The sequence below is a fragment of the Trachypithecus francoisi genome, unplaced genomic scaffold (genome assembly GCF_009764315.1).
Source record: "Trachypithecus francoisi isolate TF-2019V2 unplaced genomic scaffold, Tfra_2.0 Lachesis_group8, whole genome shotgun sequence".
Classification (NCBI taxonomy): domain Eukaryota; kingdom Metazoa; phylum Chordata; class Mammalia; order Primates; family Cercopithecidae; genus Trachypithecus; species Trachypithecus francoisi.
Window position 1 is genome coordinate 13,908,404 of NW_022681473.1, and position 23,286 is coordinate 13,931,689.

At 44.6% G+C, this 23,286-nt stretch overlaps 1 protein-coding gene across 5 annotated transcripts in view; it reads right to left on the reverse strand.

Moving 5' to 3' along the window:
- The window catches only part of STX3 (syntaxin 3), a 49,321-nt gene that overhangs the window by 3,087 nt on the left and 22,948 nt on the right, over positions 1–23,286 (reverse strand). For 2 of the 5 annotated variants that reach the window (XM_033207019.1, XM_033207018.1), the window contains exons 3-9: positions 16,107–16,206; positions 14,322–14,396; positions 12,687–12,754; positions 11,180–11,288; positions 10,242–10,315; positions 9,896–10,030; positions 7,939–8,049 (exon numbers count right to left, since the gene is read on the reverse strand). In XM_033207019.1, the coding sequence (XP_033062910.1) occupies positions 7,939–8,049; positions 9,896–10,030; positions 10,242–10,315; positions 11,180–11,288; positions 12,687–12,754; positions 14,322–14,396; positions 16,107–16,206 (672 nt within the window). Of the gene's footprint in view, positions 1–75; positions 2,000–6,012; positions 6,130–7,938; positions 8,050–9,895; positions 10,031–10,241; positions 10,316–11,179; positions 11,289–12,686; positions 12,755–14,321; positions 14,397–16,106; positions 16,207–23,286 lie in introns of those variants that run through there. The other 3 variants (XM_033207016.1, XM_033207017.1, XM_033207020.1) reach the window with 3 other exon arrangements.

Here is a 23,286-nt window from a genome sequence, read left to right on the forward strand (position 1 = left end):
TTCTAAAACCCGAATAAAAATCACCACATGGTGGCACCAGATCAGTGTTTCTGCATGGAGACAGAGCCAGAACTGTTTCACAATCAATACAAAGTCATTTTTATTTTTAAATTAGCAATAAAATAATCAAGTTTACATTTAAAAAATACAAATAACAACAAAAACCTTCACATGTCGTATTCCAAACTGTAAGCCCCAGGCCTCAATGTAAGAGGAGAGCAAAGGCCTTTAGTGATTTTGTCTCTTGTTGCTGGAGCCCATCCACTGTCTGACATCATAGCCATGGGCAAGAGGACATCCCCTTGGCTCTGTCTGAGTGCTGGCTTGTGACCAGCAGTAAGTAGCCTTTGTAAAGGAAGCTAACGGACAGTGCCTGGATTAAGGGTGCTCACCCTATCCTAGAAAGCATTAAAGTCAAAGCTGAAAATATACATGGTACCCAAAATCAAGAAGACTGCCAGAGAACAGGAGGGGATCTAAGGGATTTACCACTGGGTTAGCACAGACACTACACTAGAAGATTTCCTGGCAACTGCTGCTGTTGCTTCCATGATAAGAATTGAGTGAGATAAAGAACCTGCCAAACTCATTAACCCAGTAGCAGGAAGAGCTACTGTGTAGCCTGTGGTGTTCCCCAACTGACTCAGCCCTCCAGATGAGACATCCTGTAGGCCACATGAATATCAAATTACTGAGGGATGCTCTCAGGACAAGCCTAGCATAGGTAGCAGGTGGGGAAGGGTGTCAAAAAAAATTATACTTTCTGTCTGCTAAGCAGAAGAACTTAATTGGGATCAATTTAGCTCACTCCAGAGTTCTCATTTTTTTCTCCCAGTATTCATCCAGAAAACAAGTTTCTTGATGATAGGGGAAGATCACATTTCCATAGTGATTCATTTGCAGGTAAGCAAATGTCCTTTACCCAATTTTTATCCTGGCTCAAAGTTGGCTTTCTTTTTTTTTTTTGAGGTCATAATAGCTTCCATTTTTATTTCCTACTTCCTGACACACACATATGTGTACATACATCTCATACACAATTAGAATACATCTGGAACACATGAGTGAATACACCAGTGTCATGAAATATTTCCAGAGCTTAGGATTCTAGCACCTTGTCCCTTGCCCAATTTAAAATCCCTGATTATATGTGGCCCCAAGGCAATAGTTTCACAAAGCATTGCTTTCTAACAATGAACAGCCAGTTTCTAAGACTCAGACATGGAAACATATTCCATATCCTCAGCCTTTTGCAAAGCGTAACTTCAGATGACTGTATCATCCTGGTCCCTCCTTGAGTAAATATGAGAGATTACAACACAGAGAAAAATCAATGTTGCCCCCCAAGTTGAACAACTAAGAGCTTAATTTAAGGCTGAATTTCAAGCAAGTCAGCTCTTCAGACTAAAATGACATCTGCCAGTCCCCCATGTTTTCAGGACATAGGGACAACAAACAGGATTGGCATCCTGCCAGGTAGAAGACTCAGATCCAAGCCTTATTGTTGCCAAACTTAGAAGAATCCTTCTGCTTTGTTAAAGATACTCCCCTAAAAAAAAACATTGCAGTTTCTAGGAGAATACTCCACGAGGTAGAAAAATACAGCACCTTGGGAGGGTCTCACAAGAGCTTTCCCAGGTGCAAGGCATAATCTGACACACCACAGGGAGGAAGGAAGCTGGGTAGTTCACACAGTCCAGAAGAAAAGGTACTTGAGAGCTGGTGGGGCAGGAAGAGGCTCTGAGGAGAACTCAGGGTCGCATCAGGTAGATCACATTCCCCCAGGGCTAGATTGTTAGCTGAGTCAGGTCCAAGGGTGGTCGCAAGGAAACAAAGGAACGGGTTGCACTCGCTCTGCCATTCAGACTCCATTCTCATCTGAAGACAAGGGTGGCCACACCAGGCTGGAGTGAAATCAGTTTCTAGGAGGCAGGGAAAGGAGGAGCTGATCAATACACACAAAGAAGGCAAAGGGCAACAGAAGGAGTCAGCCACAAACCTAGAAGGTGGGGAGGAAAGACTAGCAATCACTATGAAATACACAAACCCAGGACAGAACCTGGAGTTAAATAGCCTACCGTACAAAGGACAAAAAGCCCTACTATGAGAGGGGAAAAAAAGAGAAAAGCCTCTAGGCCTTTTATAAGCCTTCTCACAGGCTGTCCACACCCATGAAGACGTGGTGGGAAGGGACAGTCCCTGGTGAAAACACCTGCTCTGCAGGTCCCACAGCAGCACCACCAGAAAGACAGGCTGCAGGAGCTGCTTTCGGGTTCTCGATCTTCATGAACTCCCTGCTGCCTTTCTTTTAGAAAGCAGAAGGGCACAATGAAAAGCACATGGATAAAGTTCAGGGGTCGTATTATGGTGGCTCCACCTTATGAGCTATGTAGCCTTGGGCAAGTTCCTTAACTTCATTGCTCTTTCCCCGTCTGTAAAATGAGGATACTATGAACTTAGAGCAAGCAGCTGGCGCATTACTAGGAAATATAAACACACCATCTACCCTCCTGTTCAGAGACCTCTCTCCCTTGGGTGACATGGAGGAAAAGGGGAGTCCAGACCTAGGCAACACATCCGTTTTGACTTTATTAGGGAACATGGAATAAACTACAAAAAAAAAGCGGCTTCACAACTGCTCAGCCATTTAGCAGGTTAAAGATATGTTAGTCAACCAAAAACAACATATTAATTAGTCTGCTCCTCTTTGAGGAGTTACGTCCTGAAAAATGGTTCATACACCTTCTGAAGTCCTGGAATTAGGAATAGAAAGGGGCACCACGAATTTGCATATCACCTTTCATCCAAGGATATGGAAAAACCACAACTATTCTATCTTTTTTAAAATTTCAACATCTATTTCAACCAGATTGTTCAGAGCCAAAACAAAATTTAAACTTCACATGCAAAAAAGTCAAGGGCTAGACTCCAGGTGCCAGAAAAAAGGGGGAAAAAAAAATCAACAAACCACCTGTCTATGAGAGGTTGTTCATCTCACTGTTGCTTATCTTTCGAGATGAAGTTGAATGCTCAATGCTATAATAAGCTGACTTTTAGATCCTCTGGTCACACGGAAGGAAGGAGGAATAAGAAGAGACACACTGAAACAAATATAAAAGGAAAGCACAGCTCTGGGCACTGGCAGGGTATTATGTGCCAAGTCTTCAAAATGTTTATACCTCTTATATCAGTAATCCAACTTATATGAGTTGATAATAAAGAGAACATTTAAACGAGAAAAATATTAAATAAGGTCACACTGTTAGCTATAGCAAAATAACATAAACCTCCAACATTGTGAAAATGTTCAATATTTGAGAGTATGACCACAATCTCATATTGGAAATTAGATTTACAAAGAGATTTTAATGCTGTGGAGTGATGCTTATAATTTTGCAACTGGGTAAAAAACTATGGATAATATAGTCTGAACTATGTAAAACTATGTCTCAGTGTGTGAACATGCTACAAGGTTATCAGCAATAATATTAAAAGTTCATTAGTGGGCCAGGCGCGGTGGCTCAAGCCTGTAATCCTAGCACTTTGGGAGGCCAAGACGGGTGGATCACAAGGTCAGGAGATCGAGACCATCCTGGCTAACACAGTGAAACCCCATCTCTACTAAAAAATACAAAAAACTAGCCAGGCGTGGTGCTGAGTCCCAGCTACTCGGGAGGCTGCGGCAGGAGAATGGCGTGAATCCGGGAGGCGGAGCTTGCAGTGAGCTGAGATCCGGCCACTGCACTCCAGCCTGGGGGACAGAGCGAGACTCCGTCTCAAAAAAAAAAAAAAAAAAAAAGTTCATTAGTTTTATATTTTCTGTATTGTATAGTTTTTTTTTTTTTTTTTAACAATACATGCTATATTATATTCAGAAAAATATTTTTTTTTTTTTTTTTTTTTTTTTTGAGACAGAGTCTGGCTCTGTCGCCCAGGCTGGAGTGCAGTGGCCGGATCTCAGCTCACTGCAAGCTCTGCCTCCCGGGTTTACGCCATTCTCCTGCCTCAGCCTCCCGAGTAGCTGGGACTACAGGCGCTCGCCACCTCGCCCGGCTAGTTTTTTGTATTTTTTTTAGTAGAGACGGGGTTTCACCATGTTAGCCAGGATGGCCTCGATCTCCTGACCTTGTGATCCGCCCGTCTCGGCCTCCCAAAGTGCTGGGATTACAGGCTTGAGCCACCGCGCCCGGCCCAGAAAAATATTTTAAAAGTCACTGGCTGGGTGCAGTGGCTCATGCCTGTAATCCCAGCACTTTGGGAGGCCAAGGCAGGTGGATCACTTGAGTCCAGGAGTTCAAGACCAGCCTGGGTGACATGACAAAACCCTGTCTCTACAAAAAATATAAAAGTTATCCTGGCGTGTTGGTGTACACCTATAGTCCCAGCTACACAGAAGGCTGATGCAGAAGGAACACTTGAGCCTGGGAGGCAGAGGTTGCAGTGAGCTGAGATCACGTCACTGTGCTCCAGCCTGGGCAACAGAGCAAGACAGCATCTCAAAAAAAAAAAAAAAAAAAAATTTTTGTTTTAAAGTCACAAAAGTCTTAATAGTCCTAATAACCAGATTGATATGCTCACTACTATTAAACGTGATGCAGGCCAGGCGTGGTGGCTCACGCCTGTAATCCCAGCACTTTGGGAGGCTGAGGCAGGTGAATCACCTGGGGTCAGGAGTTTGAGACCAGCACGGCCAACATGGTGAAACCTTGTCTCTACTAAAAATACAAAAATTAGCCGGGCATGGTGGCAGGCGCCTGTAATCCCAGCTACTTGGGACGCTGAGGCAGGAGAATCGCTTGAACCCAGGAGGCGGAGTTTGCAGAGCTGAGATTGCACCATTGCACTCCAGCCTGGGGCATAAGAATGAGACTTCGTCTCAAAAAACAAACAAAAAACAACAACAACCAAAAAAAGGTGATTCAGGCTGGACGCAGTGGCTCACGCCTGTAGTCCCAGCACTTCCCAAGGCTGAGGCGGGCGAATCACCTGAGGTCAGGAGTTCAAGGCCATTCTGGCCAACATGGCAAAACCCCACCTCTACTAATAATACAAAAATTAGCCGGGCACAGTGGCATGTGCCTGTAGTCCCAACTACTCAGGAGGCTGAGGCAGGAGAATCGCTTGAATCCAGGAGGCGGAGGCTGCAGTGAGCTGAGATCATGCCACTGCACTCCAGCCTGAGACAGAATGAGACTCTGTCTCAAAAAAACAGTGATTCAGTGGTAAGTCTATCATTTTTAACAAATTTTCAAGAAAATTAATAGTCTAAATTTTACCATCACTATCCTCTAAGGGTCTCTAGGCTTTACAGATAAGTGGCTACCTTATTTTACAAAGAGAAGCTAGGTCCACTATTAGCTGTGTGAACTTGGCCCTGTTATTCAACATTCTCTTTGACTGAGTTTCTTTCTCTGTAAAATGTGCATAATACTGTATCTGTCTCAAAAGATGTTGTAAGAATTCAATGATATATGTGTAAGGTGTTTAGTACATTGTCTGGGACAACGCAACACTCAAAAGTATGTTAACTGTCATCATTTAAGACCCAGTCAGCAACAGAGAAAACTCTGCAGATCCAAATCCCAATTCAGAGCCTCCTTTATATTGAAAAGGATACAGAAAGTAAAGCCCAACATCCATGAAAATCAGTAAGAATTCAGAAGACAGACTCCAGATCCAAGACAGAGATGTACCCAACTTAGAAGCGTGCTTCTTGAGTAAGGGGAGTCACATGGGGTGCTCAGGTATGCTAGGCGAAGTGGTGAGAAATATGACAAGACAGAGACTGGGGACAGAATCTACAGGATAAGAACAAACAGAGACCTCACCCATGTACTGCAGCCAGAAACCAACAGAACTGTAAGGAGATAAAGAATCCATAGGCTACTGAAAGTTTTAGAAAGCTCAGTGTCCAAGGACAATCAGGGGGAAAGAAGAGGAATTTGAAATTCCAAGCTAATTTCCTCTTGAGCAGCCAAATCCAGAGTCCCCAAGAACCATTCGTTTACTTACATTTCAGTGCAGCAGCCTCTTAGGCCACTCTTACTTCGACAGCCCAACGGCAAGTCCAATAATCAATGCTAAAATGCCCAGCAACACAACTACTAGCACAATGATAATTATCAATTTCTAGAGAGAGGAATAAGACAAAAACAAATCATTACTACAAACAACCAAAAAAATAACTACTCATCCAAAACCCAACCCCTATCACCTCTACATAGAAAATATCTTACCAATCTGAATAAGAGGCCTACATCTCTACATACAGACATCCTTCTAGGATCCTTTATTTATTTTTAAGACAGAGTTTTTCTCTATCACTCAGGCTAGAGTGCAGGGGCATGATCATGGCTCACCGCAGCCCCGACCTGCTGGGCTCAAGTGATCCTCCTGCCTCAGCCTCCTGAGTACCTAGGACTATAGGCATGCACCACCATGCTCAGCTCATTTTTTTTATTTTTGTAGAGACAGGGGCTTCCCGTGTTCCCCAGTCTGGTCTCAAATTCCTGGGCTCAAGCAATCCTCTCACCTCAGCCTCCCAAAGTTCTGGAATTATAGGCATGAATTGCCACACCCGGCCTAGGACACTGTACATTTCTTAAATTACTTCTAGGCTAGGAATGCCAGCAGAGGGAAATATGGGGCCTCTCTCAGCTCCCAGCTCACACTGCAGTTCTGTGTATGTGGAGAGATAGAATCAGAGCCACTATCATGGTGTCTCTAAGCAGCAGTTGGCCAAGATAAAAAGTGACTGATTTTTTCCGTTTTAAGAGGGAATGTAAAGGCATTTTTGATAGAGTTCTAATCTACTTTTGTCCGTTTGTCCCCTAAAGTACACTCCTACCTGTCAGGCCCAGTACACTGCCTGGATATCAGAAAATACCACCCAGCCTGGATTCACCATGTAAAATAACTATCCAGTCCCCTAAATCCCTGCATAAGCAATAGGTAAAGTTGGAAGAAAAACAAAGAACTAAAGAACAACAATATCAGAGCCCAAGAGAACCCGTCAAAAGAGAAAAGTCTAAAAAGCAGAAGCCACCAGAGCTGAATACCCACAGTCATGAGCACAGAAGCCTACAAGTCCTTAAGCAGCAGGGGCACCAGAGGGTGGGCAATTACTGTGGGGTGGAAGAAAGAGAATGATTGGGATCTGAACTTGAATCCCAGTGCCTCTACTTAGTAGGTGGCCTGAAGCCAGTTACTGAGTTGCTGACCCTCAACTGTCTCATTTATAAAGTAGAAATAACAGGTGCTCCATCAGATATGAGATAATGTATACATAGCAGTTAGCAGGTGCTAGGTACAAGGTAGAGAAAAAGAGAAGAGAGGCGGGGCTTGGGCGCCTGGAGTGGAAGACAATGAAGAGAAGGTTTCTGAACAGAGGAGTCAAGTGGAACATCTGAAAGGCTCATGAGCTAAGTCCAGGAGAAGATTAGCAGCAACACCTGGGCCGTGCATCCATCCTACAGAACTGCCTTTCAAGTGTGGGTTCTTGGGGAGATAGCTTGTGAGCCAGATCCATGCAAGGCACACCTGGGAAGGAAGGGCAAGCAGCTGGTCTCTAGGAAAGGCTGAGGGAGGGGTTGATGAGGCCACCACAGGGAGGGAGGCGTGGGCTCAAGGACACAGGTGGGCGTGGCCAGGGAGAGGAGATGCTAGTAAGACAGCTGAGGCTAAGGACAGCTGAGACGAAGGTGCTTACCCTCCGGGCTTCACTCTGATACTTGACAGCCTTTTTGGTATCTGCCACGGCCCGCTCCACGAAGCCCACTGACTGGTCCATGTTGTTCTCAATACGGTCAATCATGGATCCCTTTCCCCAGATGCAAGAGGTGGTGGCAGCAGAAACAGAGACAGGGAGAAGAAAGAGAAAGAGCAAGACACAGCAAACAAAATGGACTCTCTTCTCTGAAGGCCACAGGAGAGTCTCACCTTCCGGGCCTGACTCTGGTATTTCACAGCTTTTTTCGTTTCGTCTCGTGCCTTCTCCACGTGGTCCACTGTGTGCATGACATTCAACTCTATGTTATCTAACATCTCACCCTGCAAAGAACAGACTCTGGTCACACCCAGCAAACGTCTCAGGTCAGTCCTAGCCAATGTGGGGAAGGGATTCTCTTTCTTATAATCTTCGGTGGCAAGAGGAGCATCCAGAAACCTTGATGCATGGTCTTCCACAGGACACTCACTCACAGTCCTTGGTGGTGGGGTGGCGGTCACTTGTTCAAGAAGCATTCACTGAATTTTACTACTTCTCTGTGACCAGCACTCCACCGGGCATCCAGAACATACTGTCTAGATGCCTGGTAACTAGCTATAAATATACTCTGAGGTATCCCCAGACAACCTTTATTTTTTTTTACACTTAAGCACATGGAGAGGAACCAAAATAAGGATAAGTCATTGTTCTTAGGACATCACTAGGATGCTGGCCTCTTCCTGGTCATTCAGACCTGAATCAACATCATTCAGCCTGAATTGAGTACATTCACTAACTGCGGAAGAGTGCCTGGCACACAGTAGGTGCTCAATAACTATCTGGGGTGGGGAACATTTGCTTTCTCTAAGTTATTTCCAGGCCCTTTAACTGACAGACATTAGGTTTACCCAAGCTATTTGGTTATATTTTCCCTTCCAGACAGTGGTCTCTTGATAAGCTTCCCAACCATTTCCTAGCAATCACTTCCTGATAGCGAAGTTTGATCATTCCAATTAATCTTAGTCATCTTAGGAATTCTCAACTACCCAACCCAACTCTATCACTTTATGGCAGTCTGTAAACAGAACAAGGCACTTACCACCACTTGAATCTCAAGCCAGTTCCTCGGCAAGGCAGTATGGGGGAAAAGAAGAGGTGGAATGGAGGGACTTGAGAAATGGTCTCAGAGGCCAGCTGGGAATGGGGGGAAAGCACCCAGGCCCTCAGCAGGAAACCAATGTCAAAAACTAGTCAAGCCGTGCTCGGGCTTCAACTAGGTTTTGCAGGCTGCCTACTACGGAAGCAATTTTCTCTCCTATCCAGGTGTCAGAGCAGCTGGAAGTTCATGGCGCACAGCACCATGACCCTGTGGCACACTTAACTGTCCCATAAGAACTAGGAACCATCTGACTATGTGAAACTCGCACCCTATGCAGTCAATCCAGAATTCTATCCCGAGCAAGCATGCCTGGGACAAAGTGAGCTGTCAAACTAAGCACCAAAAGTGTTTCCAGTCTTTCTGTCAATGCTATTTTACTACTCCTTCATTCATGTTGTTGTCTGCTTTGTGCCTTAGCAAAAGGTGCCAAAATTAAAAAATAAAAAAATAAAAACAGGAAAAAAAAATAAAAATTTCTGTGAAACCTAAGTTTTCCCTGTGAACTAGAGAAAAGATCACATTTTCAATATCAGTGAACTAGTCCATATCAGGAGGCTATTTTAACACATCACCATTAGGAGCCCCCATTTCTGATTTTTAAAAAAGAAGAGAAAGAAAAAAAGACAAATCCTGGAAGGTCAGGCTGCAGTGAGCTGTGATCACACCACTGCACTCCAGCTTGTGCAACAGAGCAATACCCCATCTTAAAAAAAAAAAAAAAAAAAAAAAAATCAAAACTCCAGGGGAACTAGATAAGTCACAGAACACAAAACCCTGTATCAACTAGCAATGACTGCAAGGCCAAGGGGATGGGCAAGAATGGCAAGGCTAAGATCACCCAAAGTGTCAGCATTCAATTTGAATGCACATTTTCCCATGGGATTCTGTTTCTCCCTTATGCAAATTCCCAATGGTTCTCCCACCCTACCTCACTGGCTTCCAGTATTCCCTTCCTCCCTGTTCTCAGGCAAAAGGGAAAACCCTGAGTTTTCCTCTCCTCGCTGCCCACGCTGGGACTCAGTGCCACTTACCTGATTCTCCACCAGCATGGCAATGTCCATAAACATGTCATGAAGCTCCTTGATGCTGCTCTCCAGCCTCACAATGTCCTTGTGCCGTCCCTCAATCTCACTGAGGGCTTGCTTGGAAATCTGTGAGTCAATGATCTATAACAGGCCACACACAGACAGACTGTCAGCTACCCCTGCAAGAAAGCCTGCCCCTGCCACAGCCCTCATGCACACTCCTGGGGAGCTCCTTGCCTCCCTGAACTCCCTGCACCTGTGGCTCCCCCTCCACCTGCTGGACTGCATGAGCTCCACAGTGGTCTCCCTGCTCATGAGAGGGATGTGCTATCCAAGCACACAGGGCACTCACCCCAGAAGTGAAGATGGCCGGGTTGCCACTCTCCAACATCTCCTCCAGCTCCTCATCTGTTGTCTTTTTGCCAGCTTTGTAACAAAAGAAGTAGAGCGTCAAATATAAGATCATAGTGAAACACCATTTGATAAGGTCCCTGAAAATCAGGAACGTGACTTCCCTATAAAGACCATGGCCTTTACAACACTCCCCCAATTGCCTCCTGACTCATCTTATTTCTTCCCTAACCCAAGCAGTTAATGATAATCCTTAACATTATCAGCAGTTACCTTCCTAAAGCACATATCTCATTACAGTGCTTCGCAGCTCAGAACGTTTCCTTGCACCATTCACTACACTATGGCGTCCAAGACCCTCATAACATGCTAGTCCATGGGCAAGCCCTCCCTCAATCCATGCTAACCTTACGCTACTCCAGACACACCCTTTTTCCAGACCCTGGACAACCTGCCACTGCTAAACACACTTGCTCTTTCTTGATTACGTTCATACCATTCCTCTCACCCAAAGCACCTTCCACTCCACAGGGCCCTGCCTTCCACATTACTAAATTCCTAAAGGGTATGGCTTGATTTATTTCTCTAATCCTCCCAGCAACTTACACCACACTTTTTATTTCATAAATGTGCTTTGCTGTCAAACAGACAGCAAAATGATACAATGAGTCCACAGGAGAGCAACTGTTTGGCAAGCAGTCCCCCTCTATATAGGAGACAATGCTGGACTGCATACAATAAAATTACTTAGGCCTGATAAACACAGTGTCACCTTTCAGCCTCCAGCACGGCATTCAGGATGTGCCAGTGCTCTAGGAGCTGCCCTAGACTTAGGCACAAAATGTGCTTGCTGCTTGCTCTATCAGGGCCTCGAAATTTGGGATGGACAACCACGTGGCAGGAAAGGTGGAAGGCACACGCCAAACCTCAAGTACATACTAATTTCGAGCTGCCGCTGGATTCGCCCTTTGCTTCGTTCTCGAAAGTCCACCTGAGCTTCATTGTATTTGGTCATCACCTCCACAAACTTCCGAGAAAGGACAGAGTGCTGTGGGACGATGTAAAATGCAGTCAGCCCCCAGTGGTTCTGTAACTGTTATAGAACCCCTCCCCAACCCCACATAGCCATCTACAGTAGCACTGGACTTGGAAGTTTACTGAAACTGGTTTACTGCTGACCTCACGTGGTAACTGTGAGGCCAGAGGTCATGTCTAAATCTCTGAGCCCTACATCCACATGGACTAGTAGCATTTTTCTGGCACAACACCTGGCCTGCATTCTAAAACTGTCAGATTCCCTTCCCACATGTCATACTTACCAAAGATCCTTCAGTTCTTACCCTAAACTCATCTCCCCAACTTTTCTTGCTTATAAGTAGATGCATTATCTCAACAGCCCTGGATGCCTAAGCTAAAATCTTCCTAATAATTTTTATTCCTTGCTCACCTCTCAGCATCAAGCCCTACTTACTGGCTTCTCCTTTGGAAAATCGCCAATACGTATACTTTTTCCAAACCCGCTACCACCATTTGCAAATTGAGACCAAAACCCTGGCAAAAACCGAACTAGGGACCTTCCAGTCTCCAGCTTCTTTCCCACTTGTAAACAGCTTTCAAATGGCTACCATAATAATCCTCCTAATACACTGCTGCCTGAAGAAAATGCCTGTAAGTTACAACATCAGATCCAAATTCCCTAGCCTGGTCCTCAAAGACCTCTAGAATGTGACACTACGTTATTATGTGTCCACTATCCCACAGCAAACTTTTTTCTCCAGAAAGCCTATTGTCTTCACATCTGCCCCTTACGTCTACCCCTTACCACTACCAACCGCTGCTGCCAATGCACACACACGTGCACACCCCACTCCTGCCCCTGTGTCTCTAAGAGAGGGGAAACTGCTTCCCGAGCCTGTTCACGTTGGCACTCCGGCCCAGCCTCCTCTGGCTACCCCCAATTCTTCCTGAGATCTTTTGATGCTGAGAGCACCATGCATGTGTCTTCTTATCCCGTCCTCCTGCTGGGTCTTAGGTAATAGCTTTCCATGCCACTTCAATGGCATGCCAGTTCTTTAAGGACAAGGATCACATCTTTGATGACCCCTAAAGTGCCTGGCTCCAAACTGGACAACCAATGACTAACAATTGTTTAGAAGACATTAATTTCCTCTCCCGCAAAACAAGGAGGCGCACTAAATCCTAAGCTGTGCTCTAGGAAGCCTGAAGCAGCTCTTCAGGGGCCTCCTTAGAGAAGGAGAGTACAAGAGAGGGGCCAAAAGCCCTGGACTCTGGCCCTGACCCCTATTTCAACCTGGAGAGTTCTCCTTTATCAGCTCTTCAAATTCAGTTTCAGATAAGGATTGTATTTAAAAAGAAATCCCTCCACAGCTAAGGAAAGATAATAAGAAATTGGTCTAGATCATCATGAGACCAGGAAAAGTCTTACCTGGGATTTCCGAATCCGAAGGTCTGCCGATGACCTGACCTCATCTTCTTCAATATGCTTCTCCATGCCTAAAGAGAAGAGGAAGGTTATACTTGCAACCTATCTCCTCCTCCAAGAAACATGCTGTTCCGTGAAACGTCCTCACTCATTCCCACACACCCAGCCCATGGAGATGTAACAACAGGTAGGTGGCACCTCAAAAGGTCAGCTCCCAGGTGAGCCACAGGACATGCATTCCACAGCCTTTACAGTGACCAGGTTTTGGCATAACAGTTAACAGCATGGGTTTTGGTCACCGTGAAACTTAGGCTTGAATCTTTGCCCTGGCACTTACTGAATGTGACTTTGAAAAAGCCACTTAACCTCTCTTAAATGTACCTGTTCTCTCATCTGTAAAACAGAATAACTAACAGTCCATCCCTCACAATACTAATATGAAGATTAAATGAGAAGAGACATAAAGTGCCTAGCACAATGGCAGGTGCACTATCACTGTTATTACTGGAATTTGCTACTAATGACCCCTCCAGTTAAAATAGTTATTGCAATATACTTGGGGGGAAGAAATGGTAAATTAGGCTGAGCAATAATGCTTTCTCTTCTGATCAATAGCATGCATGCACCAAATACACTGGGCAAGAATGCAGGCTCTAGCAAGAGAACTAAGTAAACCTTCTAGGCTCTGGAAGAATTGAATCTATGGCAGTAGCTTCAATGAACTATACTCTCCCAAATGGGGGGAGTAGGGGTATAGGAAGGTGGTATGCCTAGCCCACCAAGAAATATCTGTAGACTGAATGGTATCTCTTGCATCTACATATCTCTAAAACCACTATTCAAATGCATTGTGGCTCACACTTGGAATCCCAGCAATTTGGGAGGCCGAGGCAGGAGGATCCCTTGAGGCCAGAAGTCCGAGACCAGCCTGGGCAACATGGCAAAATGTCGTCTCTACTAAAAATACAAAAATTAGCTGGGTGAGGTGGTGCATGCCTGTAATCCCAGTCACTTGGGAGGCTGAGGGATGAGAATCACTTGAACCCAATAGGCAGAGATTGCAGTGAGCCGAAACTGAGCCACTGCCTTCTGGCCTGGGCAACAGAGGAAGACTCCATCTTAAAAAAAAAAAAAAAAAAAAAAGTATGTAGTTGCCAGGGAAATAAGACTAAGAAGAGAAAAGTTGATGGGCCAAGTGTGTCCCAGTTACTCAGGAGGCTGAGGCAGGAGAATCACTTGAACCCAGGAGGTGGAGGTTGCAAAGAGCCAAGATCATGCCACTGCACTCCAGCCTGGGGGACAGAGTGATACTGTCTCACACACACACAAAAAAAGAGAAAAGTTGAAAGACTAAGTTAAAGGACCAAGTCACACAACTACTCAGCAGCTGAAAGCACATTTTAACTCTCATCTCCTGGCTTCCATTCTGGACTCTTTCCAGTACAGTCAGGATTTAAGAAACGGTAAATTTCTGAGGCTACAATGGATCATGGCAGGGACAGAGCCCGAACCACAAACAAAGATGGACCAAGTGGTGTCACTTCCACCGAGAAGAGTTTCAGTTCGGAAAGCTGGACCCTGGGGGAGCTGAGACAGACGGGGGTGGGGACTGGCTTGTTTCCTTCGTTCCCTTCTTACTCTTCAGTTTGTTCCGGACGTTGTTGGCCCTTTTCTTAATCTCAGTCGTGAGTTGCTCTAGGTCATCCTTGGTTTCTGGGTAAACAAAGGCAGGCCGAATCCGTTAGAAAGGAGAGGACTGGTTCCTCTGTGAGCTACAGCAATCATCCTCAGAGGACAGGAGCTTTCTCAGGCACCCGCTCCCCAGAATGGTATTTATCCCAGCGCACTCCCCAGAATCTGTCATTAGAATCACAGAGTGCTTATTTTATTAAAGGCATTTTCCAGGCACCCCATCCCAGTCTACAGAATAAAAACACCCAGGGTTGGAAGCGCAAAATCAGCCCTTTCAACCCTCCCAAGTCATCCTGCAGCACATAAAATTATGAGAACTCTGCTTTCAGAGGAAAGAGCCTACCATGGGGGCTTCGGTTGAGAAGGTTCTAGGGAGCTGATGGGGAAAAGAGATTTCAACCAAGGCTAATCAACTTAAAACGAGGCAAATATTTATGACATACCTACTACACACATCTTAGGTTGTATGCAGCAAACTAAGTATTAGCGATAACCATTCATTCAAAAGCCATCCTTCAGCCCCCTACTACAACTTTGGAACAGAGCTAAAAACCATGGAATCAGAAAGAAGATCTAGGTTTTTCCTGCAAGGTGTTTAAAGTCTAGTGGGAGACAAGAGAGACAGAAATCAGCAGCTCTAATATGCAGCGTGGAGTAAGGTGTGAGGTCTGGTCGAGGTGTGCACAGCCAGGAGGGATCTGGAAAAGCTTCTAAAGACGGAGATGAGCAGGACTGAGTCTCAAGGACTGTGAGTTGGCCAGGTAGAGAAAGAGACTAAGAGCAGGAATCCCACGAGAAGAAACAGTAAGTAAAGGGTATGAGTGAACAGGAAATATCTGGGGAACCACCAGAATTGGCCTGGCTGAAGCGTGGGGAGCAGGAGGAGGATGCCAGGAGGCAGGCTGGCTGGGAAGGCAGGAATGTGATAAAGACGATGTCCATATGCTCTGCTAAAGTGTTCCCACTTCAGTCTTTAGGTAATAGGGCCCATGGGAAAAATCAAAGAGTGGAATGACAGTGTCAAGCTTGCTCCCTGTTCTTAAGGAACTGAAAATACAGCCCTAAACCACCCGTGTCCAAACCGTGGAATGCACAGATTTCTTTGCTTCTCTGTGGTGGCAGATATCAGGAAAATTATGTGCAAACCTTTCTTTTAACTCATCAGCTATCATTAGTGTTAGTGTATTTTATGTATGGCCCCAAGACAATTCTTCTTCCAATGTGGCCCAGGGAAGCCAAAAGGTTGGACACCTGTGCAAACAATTAGGGGAGAAAAAAAGTTTGCCTAGGTGATGGTAACAAACAGGAGTTTGGGGATAGAAGGAATTTCTGTGAACTTGAACCATTTTGGAACACCTCGGAAAGAGGGCTAGGAAGAGCATTTTCGAAAAGAGGGCTGGGGAAATAGTACAAGCAGAGGCTCAGAGGAGGGACCAGGCCCAGGGTATGTAAGCAGCAGTGGGAATCGTCGCTCATCAGGAAGAGGGACTAGCTGGGAAACAGGAAAGTCTGGCTAAATGGTTGGAGTGGGACCATGAAGAGAAAACTTTGACTGTGGCCAGGCAGTAGGAGTACAGGTAAGGTAAAGGAGAGGGAAATGAGATAATATGTACACTAGTGCCCTGTAACTTGTACACTTCCCTGCTGCTCACGAAGGGCAAGAAAACAAGACTGGCTCAGCCCCAAGGAAAGGGTGATTGTTGGGTGACTCAGTTCTAAGTAAACACTCACTTGGCTCTGGAATCGGTGCAGAGAGAATGATACTGTAGAGTTTCTTAGCCTCCTCCACATGTTCTGAGATCTTGTCAATGTTAAGCCGAGTTTCCTCAATCTATAATCAGAAAAACAATAACCTCCATCATCAAAGAGGAAGTACAGGTCCATGGCTGAGATAAACGCTTGGCAGAGCTGCTGGTGAAAGCTGCCCATCTTCTGGGTTTGTGGAAGAAGATAATGACTAAAGTCCTCAGCTGCCCAGTTAGTACCCTTTCCATGGTTAGATAAAGTCATCTCAACAGAACAGTTGTTAAAAATCCATACTTGTTGCTCCCTGAGAGTAACACATTCATCTACTTTGGATGGAAGGATTCAGGCCAAAGTCAAGAAGAGCTGGGAAAAACCATGAAGAATGATCAGAGGGGGAGAATCAGCAGACCTTAGCAGGCAGAGCCTTAAAGCCCGAAAAGTGAGAACAGAAAAGAGTGAGGATGAAGGAGAGGGGGGAAAAGGAAGGAAGGAAAGAAAGAAGTGAAACAAAAAGAACAAACCTAGACAGTGAAAAACACAGAATGAGAGGAAGAGAAAGACAGAAACAGGCTGGGCGCGGTGGCTCACGCCTGTAATCCCAGCACTTTGGGAGGCCGAGGTGGCAGATCACGAGGTCAGGAGATCGAGACCATCCTGGCTCACACGGTGAAACCCCGTCTCTACTAAAAATACAAAAAATTAGCCGGGCATGGTGGCGGGCACCTGTAGTTCCAGCTATTCAGGAGGCTGAGGCAGGAGAATGGCGTGAACTCAGGAGGTGGAGCTTGCAGTGAGCCAGCCGAGTTTGTGCCACTGCACTTCAGCCTGGGCGACACAGCAAGACTCCGTCTCAAAAAAAAAAAAAAAAGAAAAGAAAAAAGAAAGAAACAGACAAAGAAGACAAGGAGACAAAAAAAAAGAGAGAGATAATAGGCAATGAATGAGACAGCTCGAGCTTCTCTAGGATACATGTTCTTGTGCTAACTGATTTCCTCAGACAATCAGGACCCAGTAGCTCAAGCCACAGCCCATTTCTGCATATTTCTAAGGCTCCTGATTGTACAAGGCTGTGGGTATCATAAAATATTTCCAGCAGCACTTCATTCCCAGGTAGAATGCCACTGCCAGACATTCCTGCGTGAGCTTTGACTGCAGTCTCAGCTCCCCCTTCATAGGTGCCCATGCCGCTGGTACCATAGCCCTGCTGCAGTGGAAGCCTATGTACAGGGAGCAGGACAGGAAGGAGAAACCTCAACACCTGCAGGGTCTATCCGCTTCACTCTCAAAGTGAAGAGCACATCAACATTGCAACAATTAACAAAAAATCTTGTAAAATGTCATACATAGGATCCTAACATCTGAGATGCAACAAAAATAAAACTCAATGCATATGCAGCTTCCAGCATCCCTCTTTTCCCATGGATATTTCACCTTTTTCAAAGCCTGATTATAGCTCTTTATATTCAATAGAAAATAGGAGAGGCCAGGCACAACGGCTCACACCTGTAATCCCAGCACTTTGAGAGGCCAAGGCAGGCAGATTACTTGAACCCAGGAGTTCGAGATCAGACTGGGTAACATGGCAAAACCCTGTCGCTACAAAAAATACAAAAATCAGTCACGCATTGTGGCATGCCCCTGTAGTCCCAGCTACTCAGGGGGCTAAAATGGAGGATCCCTTGAGCCTGGGAGGTTGAGGCCACAGTGAGCCATGATCATGCCACTGCATTTCCCGCCTGAGCAACAGAGTGAGACTCTGTCTCAAAAGAATAAAAAATAAAAAATAAGAGAAAAGAAAAAAGAGAGAAAGAAAATAGGAGAAAAAAACACTTGAGCTCTCCAGCCCTCAAATCAGTACTTTTGCCACTGGAGTACAGGCTTTTCCCCTCCATAAATGTATTGGCTTAGATGTGCCACAGTTTGAGAGCAGAGTTGCTTGCTGAAAGATGTAGAATAAAATTACAATGTAATAATATCATGGGAGTGTAAATATACACACAGGTAACTACCCAAATACTTGTGAAGCATTTTAACAGTTTGCAAAACAACCTGTAAGACTGGATCGGTACCATTATTCAAATGAGGAAACAAGTGTAAAGAAATCATAGGTCACATAGCTTGTGGTAGGGACAGCATGCAAATAGTGCCTGCCACACTCCAACTGGGATGCTTTTTTCCATTAAATCAAAGAGTTAATTTTTTTTTAACTATCTGTACTGTTTAGAAGCATTCCAGCACTACCCAGCTATAAAAAGGGCCACTGTTACAACCTCTGAATACTCATTGATACGGTTTGGCTCTGTTTCCCGACCCAAATCTCATCTTGTAGCTCCCATAACTCCCATGTCTTATGGGAGGGACCCACTGGGAGACAACTGAATCATGGGAGTGGGTCTTCCCCGTGCTGTTCTCGTGATGTGAATAAGTCTCAGAAGATCTGATGGTTTTAAAAACAGGAGTTCCCCTGCACAAGCTCTCTTTTTGCCTGCTGCCATCCATGTAAGATGTGACTTGCTCCTCCTTGACCTCCGCCGTGACTGTGAGGCTTTCCCAGCCACGTGGGACTCAAAGTTCATCAAATCTCTTTCATTTGTAAATTGCGCAGTCTCAGGTATGTGTTTATTAGCAGCGTGAAAATGGACTAATACACTCACAGACTCTAGGGGTGTGACCACCTCAGAATCTACCGGCCCCTCTTAGAACTCATGTCATTGCATCACACTATGTTTCCAGTTCCACCACATGACTGCCTTGCCAAAGCAATTACACTGTTTTACAGGATTGAGGGGGGAAAAGGCTTTCTAGAAGAAAACACACTAAACATTTTTAAATGAGTTGATCAAATTTTAACAAGCCATGAAGGACTTAGATTTTGCATGTTCAACAGATTTGTTGTCATAGAAATTCTCTCATCTGGAAAATTATTTTATAAACTGAAGGGTATCCTGACCCAAAGTTTAGTCAACAGTAGAAACACAGGAAGAGATAGGAAGTTTCTAGGATGAGACTGGTAGGCCTCAGGCTCAGTGTCACTACAGGTATTTGGAGACTGGATGGCTGATGCTCACCCTGCCCTATGCACAGAAGAAATGGTCCTGGCGGCTCTATCTGCAACCTGCCTATGAGACTTCCCAGGCCCAGGGAGCACTCCATTCCATCCCGCCCATCCTCTACCCACTGTAGCTGGTCTCTTTCCTCGGACCGCATCAACCTCTCTATCTGGAGGCATTTCAAGGAATCTGATTTCACAGCAATATAGTCAGTTCACCAAATAATCACGGGACCTTTTTGGGACTTCAGGACGGGCAACTGGCCAACCATAGAGCATTCTTTTTTTGAACTTTGTGGCTTTGCTTTTTCTTAGAAGTATTAGTTTTCCTCAAAGGTGACTTTCCGAGTATTTAATGGTGTGAAATGGCAGCTACATGTGGTTTCCTTTTGTGCATTTGCCAGATAATCAAAAAATCATGAGGCAATTGCAGGGAAAGGGTTTAAGAAACTGACAAGTGCCCAGTCTAAAAGTTGAAGGGCTATTGCATGTGCTTGTCTGGGGTTAAGTGTACTGACATCTAAAATTACTCTGCATATTCATATATTTAAAAACTAAAATTGCCTAAATATATTCTTGAATCAGAAATGATGCTACGCCCTTCACAATACTTCTATGAGGCTATCATCATTATCTCCTTTTTATACATATGAGAATACCAAGTCTCAAAGAAGTAGAGAAATTACTCCAGGTTATACTGCAGAAGGAGGCAAAACCGAGGTTTGAACTCAGGACTACTAAATCCTATCTCCTGAACCAGGTAAACACCTAAGGAAGGCTCCTATACCTTCTCTCCCTAGTTCATGCATATTCAGCCCACATCAGGTTAATGTGCATGTTTAATCCACTGTTTTGGGAAAATGGATCAGTTGCCTTTCACAGAGATCATGTTCCTTATTTCTCTGTCTTCTCACCACAGCTCCCTATAGAAAGCTTTTTACACAATGAGCCCTCAGGAAGTATTGTTGACCAACGAAACCAATCTAAAAGTGTTTTTTCTAAATCACCATATAAAATTTACAGCTAATATACTCCCAGTGTCTTCTCACTGTACATTGTTTATTAAAAATTTTTTTTTGTTTATTTTGTTTTGTTTTGTTTTTTTGAGAGAAAGCCTTGCTCTGTTGCCCAGCCTGGAGTGCAGTGGCATGATCTTGGCTCACTGCAACCTCCACCTCCCGAGTTCAAGCGATTCTCCTGCCTCAGCCTCCCAAATAGCTGGGATTACAGGCACCCGCCACCACACCAAGCTTTTTTCTTTCTTTTCTTTTTCTTTTTTTCTTTGTATTTTTAGTAGAGACAAGGTTTCACCATGTTGGCCAGGCTAGTCTCAAACTCCTGATCTCAAATGATCCACCCACCTCAGCCTCCCAAAGTGCTAGGATGACAGGTATGAGCCACCATGCCCAGCCTAAAATGTACTTTTCAATGCTTTGTTAGTAATATGGGAATCCAGATAATATAGGATTTAAGGAATTAAGATCACAGATCATGGGTTCAAGTTTCTGCTCCATCTCTCTTAGCAGTTGTATGACCTTGAACACATACCATAAGCATCCCTAAGCACCAGTTCTCTCATCTGTGAAATGAGAATTATCACAATTCCCACTTTAGAGTTTCTGTGAAGATTAAATTAGACAATACATGCCAAATGTTAACATAAAGTACATACTCAGTCAATGTTAGGTGATGACAATGATCAACACAAAAATGCCAGCAATTACTGCACATTTATCATATGCCAGGTACTATGCTGTGCCTTTACAGGCATGTCTCATTTAATCCTTACAGCAATCCTGTAAAAAAGTCTTAACAAAACAATCTGACCTCATCAGTAGCCACCCAAGAAAATCTAAGGTCAACACCCAAGTCAACCACTCTTCATGCTGGGCGTGGCCAAATATAATTACCATATTATACTAACAACCATAATCTAACTAAAAGGAAGGGGTTATTTTCGAGATATGGATGGCCTCTTCCCTCTGGACCTAATTAGCCCGTGGAATCTAATTAAACAAGGAAAAGCAGAGAAAGTACTACTTTGTGGAAGTGGCAGCTTACATGGGGTAAAATGGAAGGCTAAGCAAACAAGCTTTGTTTATTCTCCCTAAGAATTAAGTCTCTGCCTCTCCTAAACTCCCAGGTACCTTGTACCTCTAGTTGAGCATTAATTGCTGCATGTTAGAAAGTGTTACTGTGAAAAATTAAATGCTAGGATAGCCAAATTAAGCTGGTTTATTACAGGACTTCTTAGAGCTTTCCGTAAGTTAATGTGCATTTTAAGTTTCCAAGAGAAGAAAGGAGTAGGAAGCATTTCTCAAACGTGTTTATATTTGATCACAGAAGGCTTTTTGCATCTGACATTCCTATCCATGACAATGCATTTTGACTGACCCAACAAACACCCATTCCCTAGCCCCTTCCCTTTCTTTTCTTTTTAACAGAAGTCTAACTTTGTTTCGGTAGTGGCATTGCCAGCCCCATTGCCAGACACCTCATGATGTGTTTGATGGCGATCCTGGCAATCCTGTCCCTTTGCTGAGTACTCACTTTCCTGGTGTCCCTTCCAGCTAAGGAGGCCCACACCATGTGAGCCAGTGCTATCTAGGAGGCCACAAGGGAAGTTAGATTGGAGGATCTGGGCAGTTTTCCTCCCGATGAAAGGATCTTTGGACTTTTCTAGCTGCACCCTTTCTTAATGCTTGCAATGCTGTCACAGGGTGATGCCAAATAGAGTTGTGACTCTGGTGGTTTCAAAACACAGGCAGGTGGGACCTATGTACTGCTCTCTTAATCTGGCAGGCTTGTGACTGCTTCAATAATAGAGCCAAGCAGAAGTGAGGAGCTATGTAACTTCTGTAGCTGGAACACTTGCCTTGCAACCCTGAGCTTCTATTTAACAAGTTCAATAAGCCCTAAATGGGCCAGCTACGAGAAACCCAAGCCACAGAAAGAAGGCAAGTGTAGGTGCTCTGATTGACAGTCTCTGCTGAGCTTTTCCCTTAAGCCACCCTAGTAAAGGCACCAGACAGTAAAATTTAAAAAGCCTCTACAAGATTCTAGCCTGCAGTTGTTCAAGTCTTCCCAATAAAGGCCCCAGAAATTGTAGAGCAGAGATAATCCAGACCCACTTTGCCCTGTTTGAATTCCTAATCCACAGAATCTGTCAGCAAAACAAAGCAGTTGTTTTATACCACTAAATATTGGGGCTATGTCGTGATAAACAATAGATAATCAGAACAGACTCTCTCTCTCTCACAATCCTACGAGAAAAGCCAAGAGGATCACAGCGATGCTGACCTAGAACCCCAAGCCGACCTCTAAACAGCACCATCCCTAACTCCAAACTTCTTCATATGCAAAATAATTACGTATCTTTATTGCTTACGCCACCGTTAGTCAAAAGCATCCCAAATGATAGGCTACACTGCTGCTCAGGATCACAGATTCAGGTCAAAGCTCTCATCCTTTTTCCCCTCGGCTCCATCAGCCGACTTGCCTGTCCTTCCACTTCAGGTCTTTCTCACCCTCCACAAACTGCCATCAGAGTGAATTTTCTAAAACACACTCTGAGCCCATCACTTCCTTGTTCAAATCCTCAGAGGTTCCCCATCACTTTGCAATGGGGCATAGCTGCAGTAGGCGACAGAATTATCTGGAAGAACTTCCTAAAAATCCGAAAGTCTGAGCCATTCCAGTCCCTAAGAATCAGGTATGTGTATGTGCAAAAAACTCCCCAGGTGATTCTGATGACAAGTCTAGTTAAGAACCAGGGAAATCTTCCCTCCCCTTCCTCTCTCCAGGCAGAAATTAACGCTTCCTCTTCTGTGCTCCCATGGTAACTTACTGACGCTTTTTTTTACCATATAACAATGTTTTAAAAATTTCTATCACCCTTACCAGATAAGGAAACACCAGAGGGTGAGAATCCTGTCACACAGAACATTGGATCCCCAGCACCTAACATGCTGTCTTGAAGACTGTAAGCGCTCAAATATTTTGATGAATAAACGAATATACAACAATAAACCCCTAATGTTTCTGCCTCCAAAGGCAGGTCTGTTTCCTGTGAACATTACTCTCTGCCAACCGAGCAAACAGACCAAGAAAAATATA